At 38.7% G+C, this 11523-nt stretch overlaps 1 protein-coding gene across 1 annotated transcript; it reads left to right on the top strand.

Annotated features, from left to right (window-relative positions):
* The first annotated feature begins 674 nt into the window (after positions 1-674).
* LOC107754548 (protocadherin beta-15-like) lies at positions 675-7885 on the top strand. Its single transcript, XM_016571023.1, has 8 exons — positions 675-889; positions 1010-1111; positions 1667-1734; positions 1819-1965; positions 2032-2186; positions 3116-5434; positions 5581-5640; positions 7808-7885. Exons 1-8 carry the CDS (start codon positions 675-677, stop codon positions 7883-7885), a joined length of 3144 nt encoding a protein of 1047 aa, XP_016426509.1.
* The last annotated feature ends 3638 nt before the right edge of the window (positions 7886-11523 follow it).

Here is an 11523-nt window from a genome sequence, read left to right on the forward strand (position 1 = left end):
AGACACTCACGCATGCGCAAAGAGCAAAACTGAATGATGAGCATTCTTTTGATCAGGTGAGCTCGAGTGAATCGTTATAAATATTTTTTTCTGCCTTTCATTTTAATTGTCAATTGCTTGTTCTGATTTCCTTAATATTTTAGTGTGTATGTGTTTACAAACGGGTGCGTCCCAATGAATCACGCCATACCTTAACTTTTAAGTCGTTAAGTAAACAAGTAATCCAATCTAACATTTGTGTTAAAAATTATTTATTATTATTATTATTATCATTATCATCATTATTATTGTTATTTCTTTCCATTTTTATTACGATTTGCTCTGTATCAAACAATTTTTCAACGTAATATTTCTTTTATACTCTAAGTGCCGCTGTTGGTCAGTATGTAGAGCTTTTTTAAACAGCTTTTCATAGATCCTCCTCCACTTTCTGACATCATACAGTCTGCAGAATATCTCTTTCATTTCACACGGTCTCTCTCTAACATTAGATGGTTGAACCATCGATTGACTCTTCTTTTAACATCACTGATATTTTACATCCTTTCTAAGTCTTTTTGTGAAAGAAGATTTGGATTATGTCGGTTCTTCCTTGTTTTTACGCCCAAAGAGGCGCATCTTCGACGCGGATTTCATCATGGCTAATGCAGCCTCTCGTGCTGTGCGTCTTTGTCATGACCGTTGCGCGCGGGCAGGTCCGTTATTCTATTCCAGAGGAGATGACAAAGGGCTCGCTGGTGGGAAATATCGTTCAGGATCTCGGTTTGGATGTAAAGAGGCTGAAATCTGGTCGAGCGCGAATCTTTACGGAGGACAGTCGTGATTACATCGGTCTGAATGTGGATAAAGGGACTCTGCTAGTGAAAGAGAGGATAGATAGAGAGGAGCTGTGCGCCCAAGTGTCTCCCTGCTCCTTACATTTTCAAATCATTCTAGAAAACCCCATGGAGCTCCATAGAATTGATGTAGAAATATTAGATATAAATGATCATGCTCCTGTTTTTAATAGAAAAGAGATCAACTTTCAAATTAGCGAGTTTGCCGTTCCCGGTGCTCGCTTTTCATTAGACAGTGCGCATGATCCTGATGTTGGATTAAATACGCTTCAAAGGTACACTCTAATGCCAACTGATTATTTTTCATTGAAAGAACAATCGCGCAATGATGGTACAAAATACGTTGAAATGGTTTTGCAATCGCCGTTAGACAGGGAGAGAGAAGAGGAACTTAAACTGACATTGACGGCGTTTGATGGAGGGAGCCCTCAAAAATCTGGTACAATTAAGATAGATGTCACAGTAATTGATGTCAACGACAACACACCCGTGTTCAGTCAGTCAGTATACAGAGTTTCTTTAGCAGAAAATGCAGCGATAGGTAAAGGAGTGCTAACAGTACGTGCTACAGACAAAGACAAAGGAGCGAATGGTGAGGTAACATATTCATTTTCACAAAGCTCTGGGAAAGACTTAGACCTTTTTAGAATTGATCAGAACACTGGGGAAATTTGCGTAAATGGCTTGTTGGACTATGAAAGATCGAAGCAATATGAACTGAATCTTGAGGCCATAGATAAGGGAGGCCTAACAGATAATAGTAAAGTGCTTATTGAATTGACTGATGTTAATGACAATGCACCTGTTATCAGCATTATCTCATTTTCCAGTCCCATCCCAGAGGACTCCACTCCAGGCACAGTGATAGCGATGCTGAACATTAAAGATATAGACTCCGGTAAAAACGGCCAATTTAAATGCTTAGTTAATTCAGATTTGCCATTTGGCATTAAATCTTCCTCCTCAAATTTCTACACTTTAGTTACTGATCAGATTTTAGACCGTGAAAAAATGTCGGAATATAATATCACAATAACAGCTATTGATGAGGGCTCACCCTCTTTCTCTATTAATAAAACACTGACTCTGAAAATCTCTGATGTCAATGACAACGCCCCTGTGTTTCAGCGTCAGTCATACACAGCATATGTGATGGAAAATAATTCACCCGGAGTCTCTGTTTTATCTGTTAAAGCGCATGACATGTGCGGGACTACTGACTCAAGAAAGAGTGATCTGAAATTTGTCCGACCTTGTAGTCAGAGCATCATTAGTTTGGACGCCGGTGGAACGCAGACACTCACTAACATTCAGGAGCGTAAACAGATATCCAGAGATACAGAAAATCAGGTGAGGTGTGTGGCATGAGATTGTGTTTAATTGAATTGCTTAATTTAGTTTTATCAGTGCTGCATTTGGAAATATTCTCTTATTTATTAATGTGTAAAAAATATAAACATAATTAAAACATTGCGTATAGGAGTGTGTGGAGTTTTGTACATTTTCCTTTAACTTTCCACAAAATACTTTTGCCTGTTTTAAAGTGATTATAGTTATTTCACCTGTTTTGAAAAGAAATGGTGTGCTTTTAATTCACAATGATGTGTGTAAAAGTTGATGTTGCGGCTTGCACCCTGCTCCAGTACTGCCGTTTTCATAGACAGCTCTAATAAAGCACCTGTGACAAGAATTTTGCAGTTCTTGGATTGAACCCTAAGCGTCGCTGTTGGTTGATAAGGTAGATCTGTCTGTTTTTATGCATCATACACGCCTTACGTGCCACTGTCGTATGAAAGGGCTGTGCATTTAGTACAAAGCCGTGCGTACCGCAAAAACTGGACGATGCTTTTGACAGACCGTATTCTTGCTCTGGTTCATTTTTAATATTCATTCTAATATAGGTTTTTTTCAGTTCTTGGATTGAACCCTAAGCGTCGCTGTTGGTTGGTAAGGTAGATCTGTCTGTTTTTATGCATCATACACGCCTTCCGTGCCACTGTCGTATGAAAGGGCTGTGCATTTAGTACAAAGCCGTGCGTACCGCAAAAACTGGACGATGCTTTTGACAGACCGTATTCTTGCTCTGGTTCATTTTTAATATTCACTTTAATATAGGTTTTTTTAATCTTTTCTGCGCTGTCGAGTAGATATTTATATATTTTTGTTGAGAGATTAATCGAAGCGCCATCATCAACATGAGAAAGAAGGATTGTCATTCTGCATGGCCGCCGTGTGCTCTTCTTTTCTTTGTACACTTTCTCTGTGGCGCGTACGGACAGGTCCGTTACTCCGTACCAGAGGAGATGACACCTGGTTCTTTCGTCGGAGACATAGTTAAAGACTTGGGTCTTGAGCTTAAAAGGCTGACAACGGGGAAAGCGCGGATCTTTACAGCAGGTGGCCGTGAATATGTTGCGCTGGACCGGGAGAAAGGGCACATCATTATTAAGGAGAGAATCGACAGGGAGCTTTTGTGCGCTGGTGCTGTATCCACGTGCAGTCTGAGCTTTGAAGTCATCTTAGAAAATCCCATCGAGCTCTATCGCATCACCATAGAAATACTGGATGTTAATGACAACAGTCCTGCGTTTCCAAGAGGTAATGTTACATTGGAAATAAGCGAGTCTGCTTCCACCGGAGCACGTTTTACTGTGGATAGCGCAGTTGATCCAGATGTCGGCATTAACAGTATTCAGAGTTATTCAGTTCATCCTACTGATCATTTTACATTAAAGACACAAAGTCGATCTGGCAGCAGTAAAAACGTAGAGCTTGTTTTGCAAACACATTTAGACAGAGAGAAACAAGATCATTTATATTTGACTGTAACTGCTACAGATGGAGGCAACCCCAAACGCTCTGGCACGGTAAAAATCAATATTATTATTTTAGATAACAATGACAATGCTCCGATTTTCCAAAAGGACACATACAGAATATATATCCCTGAAAACATTGCAAAGGGGTCGTTGTTGGTTACTGTTAATGCAACCGATGCTGATATCGCCGCAAATGCACAAATTGGATATTATTTCGAGCACACCACACCCAAAATCCGAGACCTGTTTTCTGTCGATCCATCCAGCGGTGAAATAAGATTGATTGGTGAGCTTGATTTTGAGGAGTCTGCTATTCATGAGTTTAAAATCCAAGCTAAAGATCAAGGGGGTTTATCAGATTCCTCTGAGGTAATTGTGGAAGTTACAGACGTAAATGATAACGCACCAAAAATGACGCTTATGTCTTTTTCTAACAATATACCTGAAAATGCACCTCTTGGAACCGTTGTGGCCATGATAAATATACAAGACAGCGATTCTGAAGAAAATGGAAAGATTACCTGTTTTATTGATAGGGACCTTCCATTTAAAATCGAATCATCTTTGACTAATTATTACAGTATCTTCACGGACTCCGAGCTAGACAGAGAAGACATACCTGAGTATAATATTACCATCACAGCCAAAGATAGCGGCAGTCCTTCATTGTTTAGCAAAAAGATTTTGAACGTAAAGATCACTGATGTAAATGATCACGCTCCGCAGTTTGAGCAGGATTCATATAATGCGTATGTGATGGAGAATAATTCGCCATCTCTGTCTTTGTTCAGTGTTAAAGCGCACGACGCAGATTTGGGGGCGAACGCACGCGTGTCGTACTTCATTTCAGATAATGATTTGAACGGCACACCAATTTCGTCATTAGTTTCTATCAATTCTGAAAGTGGGACTGTTTATGCAACAAAATCGTTTGATTATGAACAATTAAAATCTTTTACAATCACAGTGAAAGCGCAGGACGCAGGCTCTCCTCCTCTCAGCAGCAACGTGAGCGTGAAAATAACGATTCAGGACCAGAATGACAACGCGCCTCAGGTTCTGTATCCGGTCCAGTCAGGCGCTTCTGTGGTGGCTGAAATAGTGCCTCGTTCTGCAGATGTGGGTTATCTGGTGACTAAAGTGGTGGCTGTTGATGTGGACTCTGGACAGAATGCCTGGCTCTCATATAAACTGCAGAAAGCCACAGACAGGGCGCTGTTTGAAGTGGGCTTACAGAATGGAGAAATAAGAACTGTGCGCCAAGTGACAGATAAAGATGCTGTGAAACAAAGACTCACTGTTGTAGTGGAGGACAACGGGCAGCCCTCTCGATCAGCTACAGTCAATGTTAACGTGGCGGTGGCGGACAGCTTCCCTGAAGTGCTCTCGGAGTTCACTGACTTTACGCACGACAAGGACTACAACGACAACCTGACTTTCTATCTGGTCTTGGCCTTGGCTGTAGTTTCGTTTCTCTTTATCGTGTCTATCATCGCCATACTGTCAGTCAAATGCTACAGATGGAGACGCGAGCGGATGTTTTACAAATCTGGAGCGAATCTTCCAGTTATTCCGTATTATCCGCCTCTTTACGCAGACGTAGGGGGCACAGGAACTTTACAGCACGTGTACAATTATGAGGTTTGCAGAACCACTGACTCCAGAAAGAGTGATCTGAAGTTTTTGCAGCCCTCTAGTCAAAGTGTTTTAAACTTTGACTTGAGTGGCACAAGAACTGTGCCAAAGCAAAACAGGAATACAGAAGATGTTAGTGCAGAGGTGAGATTTCTTTTTGTGACCCCTACAGTATTGCTTACAGTTTCCCCAAGTATTTATACAGAATCTTTAGCTAAAGTTGCTTTTCTTCATTATGTTTGCTTAGTGTGTTTGACACTAGCATCAACTGCTGTTTTTGTGATGTTTAGTGGATGTATGAAGTTGGTTTTCCTCAAGTTCACACAGGTGTGCTAGCAGAGGAACCACAGGTATAGAGAATCATGTTAAATGTGAACATGATCCACTAATGCTTCACAAACACAAAGTTGTTTTTAACAGTAAATCTATTGATTTAAAGTGTGCTTGTGCTATTTTATTTTTTAAATAATGATATTTGTCATTTAGTCTATTGACATTCACACATTTTTGTGGAACTTTAGTGTCTAAATGCTTCTGTAGCAACTGTATGTTCATAGAAAAATTCAGTGGCATATAAACACAATCACTCCTTTAGAATGTGTCAGCTGTTGTCAGGAGGAGAAAACAGGAAATGCGCTCTGATCTCACAGACTGCAGGGTCGTGGGGGAGGGGGTGTGTGCTGAGAGGCGAGTCGAGGCTAATGCAGCAAAATCCAAACTGAATCTTTGTTTTCATCAGAGGATGAATAACTTGCCATGCAACTGAATGCCAGCTCTGATATTTTGCATTCTCAAATATATCAGATTTTGTTTCATGCTGGAGATTCTTATGGTCCAAAGGGCAGTAAAGCAGAGGAGAGAGAGAGATTGAGGCGAAGTTGCAGAAAGAACAGGGACACTGCATACTATTTTTTTTCACTCACTGACCCATTTTCTGCTTCACACATATTATTGCCCCGATCATACAGCACTCTGCATCTCTATATAAAACCACTGCAGTGCGATACGAGTAGACATTTTGAGACAGAACATCTATAAAGCTGCACAGTCCTGTGACTACAGGCAATGCAGACACATAGTTTAGAATATGAAGATCATGACAAATTAACCATATACATGCCATTGTGACAGCCTTGTAAGAGCTTATATAAAAGATTCAATTTTATTATACATGTAAAAAAGCTGAATTTGTTTACCATATAACTATCACAAATGCAGAAACACACTTTGAGACTTAGAAATGCCCATGTTTTTCTCTGCTCTTGTCATCAAAACAGTAAACAGACATGCACATAATAAATTAGCTGTAGCTTCACTTGAATGTCCTGTTTTACTCTGAAATGCGTCATATTATGGAAGTAAATTTGCTTCTTGAGAGTCATTTCAGGTTGACTTCAACTTTATAGCTTGTATATTTTGGTTTATTTTCCAGTGTACCCTGGCTTCTCTTTAATAGACTCATTATCAGTTGTGGAGCCTCTATTCTCTGCAGCACATTAAAGAAGAGACATGTGGTAGTCAGATGTGCTGCTTGCCTATGCAAACTGCTACTATGGAAGTTGCTATTTGAAATAACCATTTTAGTGACATTTTCCTGTTATTTTTCTTAAATGAAAATGAGTCTTAAATGTCTTTAGTGTCTACTGTAATTATATGCAAAGTCAATCATGCTCAGACACTTTTTCTGTTGTTTGTGTGTGGCGGCACATCTGCATTTCTTCGGTTGTGACTGTGTGAACCGTTACCCTCTTTGCCTTTGGGTGTCCCACATCTGGCCTTCATTTCTCTAATCTTCAGTTCCTGGACTTATTAGTGCCTTTTCTTTAATGTACATCATAAATCCACATGCTCTTGAGCTTTGGGAGCTGTTTCCTCACAAATCACTGAAATGGGCTTTTTGCTTCAAAGCATTCTTAATTGGCACATCGCCGATGTGTAAAAGCCAATATGAAAGGTCAAGGACACTGTTTCATATGTAAAACGGTCAAGACCGCCTTTGTGTTCTATGTTTCGCTTTACCTGACTGGTTGTACAGTGTTTTTCACTGTAATACTTTCTTTGAGTCGTGTATGTTTACTTGGCTTTATCTAGAAAATGTTATTCCTAAAGTATAGCATATAGCTATCAAAGTCAGGTGTTTAAAATCTTAAAATGTCTTTATTTTTTGCGGTGGTTATAGCAAAAGGGAAGCATTTAATGTCTTTTTTTGCTAGAAAAACAGTTTATGTTTCTTGTCTCTTGAGCATCTTTAAATGAATTCTTTTATTTTCTGTCCTATTCTGCTTTTCACTTTGATGCAGCAGTGCATCTCTCCTTAAGAAATCTGTCTCTCGTGAGCTTTGTGAACAGGTGTGGCTCTCAGAACAGATTAATACAGGATGATTGTTGATTTCGCAGAGGAATGCTGTTATTTGAAGCACACGTGCTCTTGTATACATGGCACACAGATCATACAAAATCATGCTGGTTTGGGGCGTCCATGTGCATCACTCTGTGTGAGTTTGTGTGTTTTTGCAGCGTGTGCATGTGTGTGTCCTCATCCTGCAGCACACTGATCCTCTGAAGGGATTAAACAGGGTTTATCAAGGCAAGTGAGACAGTAGGACACACACACACATATACAGTGACCTGTGTCTACAGACAGTAAACTAAAGCCATGTGGCCGCAAAGCCATTTTAACTAGTTGTTTTTGTTCTGTTATATCTGAATGTGGGTCATATCTTTTGATGTTTGACTTTTTTTTCTGTTGATTTCAGATAAAACTATTTAACATTTTTAAAAAAGTAAATGTAATCTTATGTCTTAATGTATAATTTGTGTACTTTTCGCAAGTGAATCATCCCTATACAAGGGAAGCTGTCTTTCCTTCGTGTCTTTTTCTCTCTTTCTGTCTTTTATTTCTCCCCTCCCCCTCTCCGCCTGCACCTCCCTGCAGTCTTTGTCTGATATATTTATGGGTTATGCACAGCTGGTCAGTCAGTGTGCAAGAAAAAAAAAACACCCCAAAAACATGCATATTTTTCACCACAAGCCCTTATATTTTGGCCTTGGTCACACTGATTGTATTTCTAGCTTTGTTTGGTATGATATATGAGAGCTTAGGTTTGTGCCTAAATGAGAGATGATGGTCATTTCCAATGTTGTTTTTGTGGAGGATAAATATGCTTTGCTCTGTGTTTATATATGTTTATAAATGCTCCTCTCATGGTGCTTTTCCCCCTTCCTCTTCTGGCCCATTTTCCATCCCTTGGTGGGATGGTGTTGCCACGGCAACAGGCTGACTCATGGGTAGGGCTGTACCATTATTCTTGAGTCCACAGGGGGGCAGTGAAAGGTTCAGAGCTGGATGTGATGATGTGAGGTGCTGCTGAAGGCCTTTGACACCCCTGTTATAGATGGAGGCATGTAGTGGCCAGAGATTCAGGTTTAATGTGTTGGGGGAAGGGACAAGTGTGTGTTTTTATATAGAGCATGATTGTGTCAGTGAGAGTTGGAATTCTGTTCTTAGTAATTAGTGTATTTTCTTTATGGTTCTTTGAATAATTATTCTACAATAATATTTTATTTCCACGTTAATATTTCCACATAATAGAATGCATACTTAAAACATTAAGAGTTTGTAAATAGTGCTTTTGAAAATTATATATATATATATATATATATATATATAAGGATTATTTTGTTTGTTTCATTTTTATTAGCACATAATGTAAATATTTTGAAGGTTTGCGCAATAAGAAAATCTGCTTACATTGTTCACATCTTCATGTCTGATTACGTTTTACAAAATAAATCACTGGAGATCATTTCTGAACACTTTGAGCACCTTTGCCATTACAATAATTTCTTTCTGCAATGTCATCTGCAGTTATGAAGGATGAGATTTGTGTGTGTGTGCGCGTTTTTGTGACAAATGAGGACATAAATTTGTATAATGACAAGGGTATGACATAGGTATTACAAGGAGAAGGTGACTTTTCAGGACATTACCCCATGTCCCCACTTTTCAAAACGCTTATAAATCACACAGAATGGAGTGTATTGAAAATCTGAAATAGTACAAAGTTTCCTGTGAGGGGTAGGTTTAGGGGTAGGGTTGGTGAAGGGCAATAGAATATACGGTCTGTACAGTAGAAAAACCATTACGCCTATGGGATGTCCCCACTTTTCACAAAAACAAACCTGTGTGTGTGTGTGTGTGTGTGTGTTTGACTGTGAGAGAGAAAGAGAGAAAGAGCAATATGAAGGAGGTTTGAATTGTTAAGCTACTGTTCATCAGAGGTATTTCTTTGCACGTTCTTTCTTTTCTTTTCTTCTTTCACTGCGATCTCTGACTAACAAACAAATGATCATGTATTTCTGTTCTTGCTGAAGTGTCTTGAGACCTGATAAAGGTCGCAGACTGAAGAGTTTGGTAAGTATGAGGGTCCTGCACACATCTGCTGTTGCATCACTCTAATGAAATCTGTTTTTTTGTTTCTTTTTCATGTTCATGTTGCTGCTGCTGCTGATGCTGATGCTGTGGTATCTTCTCCTCCTGCTCATGTGTCTGATCCATACCTGTGTCTGCAAATCAAGGTAAGAAAACATTGAAGAACACACAAACACACACATTTCTCATCCAAACAGTGTTTTATTTTTGTGTTTCTTTTATTTAAAAATAGTCTAATCATACACACATTTTATTATTCCACTTCTAAAGGTAATAACGTAGATCTGTTTTCTATAGCCACTCAGTTATGTTGCATTGTATTTTGTATTCTTTAATATATGCTGCTAGTCAACAGTTTGGATACACTTGAATCAATTAGTTTCTTACAATCTTACAATCGTTATTTTCTAAAGACTTTTACTTAAAAGCTTGCAATTAGTTTTGTATAGACAAATGGTCTATGTATTGTTTTTACAAAACATTTGTGTTTGTTTGCTTGTTTGTTTGAGTGGATACATAAGGAAATTTATTGTTCAAAAGTTTAGAAAATACCAATAATAAGGAATGTATGTCCAAACATTTGACTGGCAGTAATCATGATATTCACAGTAGTTATATAGGCTACTACATCACCTGGTCTGTTTCATTGCACCTCAAACCCTATAAACCTTATAGTATGTCACATTTTGTTTCATATTTTCTCATTATATTCACTTATATTCATTTGTACCATTTTTTTCTGAGTGCGGTTTGTCTGTTGTTTTTGAATACTGTACTGTTGTATTTTAAAATAGACCAGCCTACATCTGAAATTGATTAAACTTTAAGCGTCATTGTAGTTTGACTGGTGCTGTTGTATGTGATAGAGCTGTCTGAGTATGTTGTGTAGTTAGTCTGTGATACCAAAAGACTGTACTGTTGTTTGGATCGAGCTTAATTTCATTGTATGAAGAGGTTGCTGACTGGTTTACTGGGAGCTGATTGGATTACAGATGGAGCCTGTGTGTGTGTGTTGGCTGCGTGCAGCAGCAGGCGTTTAGCTGAGTGTCGCTGTCCGCCGCTGTAGTGCTGAAACGGGCTCTTGCATCACATTCCTTCCCAGTGTCTCTGTTAGCAACATTTCAGATCCGCTGTCTTTCAGCCCTCCAGCTTGCTTTTTTACAGTAGTTTTATGGGTTTTTTGAGTGTTTATTTGTCATTTGTCATTAAGTAAAAAAAAAAAAAAAAAAGTTTGTATTGTTTTGTGTCCTTTATACATAAGCCTGTATATGCGGTTGTACTGTACTGTGTTTTCCGCTCGTCCCTCCCCTCCTGCTATTGAAGGCGTGCGCGCAGAGCTGCAGTTCATGAAACTCACCACAGGGCGGCAGTAAAGATAACACACAAACACACGTGCAGCTGTCAGTCACATGGTCATAATTTAACATACATTCTTAAGAGGTCTACAAATATGTCATCTGTACGCAAATAAAGATTTATTCACACCAGGTGGCATCAGTGGTTTACACCACTATATTTATAGAAACTACAAAATGCCAAAATAATAATAATGATTATTGACAAATAATAGGAATGTTACCATGCAGTATATTTACACAGTTTTTGTATCTTTAAAGAATCACATTTTAAATCACACAATAGCAACAATCAATTTAAAAATGTTTTACAGGTGTGATCTGCATCATTCTTAAATAGACTTATACAGTGCAAACCTTATAAACTACTATGCAGTTTCTGTATCTTTAATACTTATAAATACATTGTTGTCATTATAAAGAAATTAAATATAATAATATATATA

The sequence above is a fragment of the Sinocyclocheilus rhinocerous genome, unplaced genomic scaffold (genome assembly GCF_001515625.1).
Source record: "Sinocyclocheilus rhinocerous isolate Xijiao unplaced genomic scaffold, SAMN03320098_v1.1 scaffold50, whole genome shotgun sequence".
NCBI lineage: Eukaryota > Metazoa > Chordata > Actinopteri > Cypriniformes > Cyprinidae > Sinocyclocheilus > Sinocyclocheilus rhinocerous.

Coding starts and splice junctions, on each gene's coding strand:
- LOC107754548 (XM_016571023.1), top strand. CDS start 675: ATGACCGTTGCGCGCGGGCAGGTCCGTTATTCTATTCCAGAGGAGATG. Junction 2,187..3,115: donor CCAGAGATACAGAAAATCAG/GTGAGGTGTGTG, acceptor GCGTACGGACAG/GTCCGTTACTCCGTACCAGA. Junction 5,435..5,580: donor CAGAAGATGTTAGTGCAGAG/GTGAGATTTCTT, acceptor TGTGATGTTTAG/TGGATGTATGAAGTTGGTTT.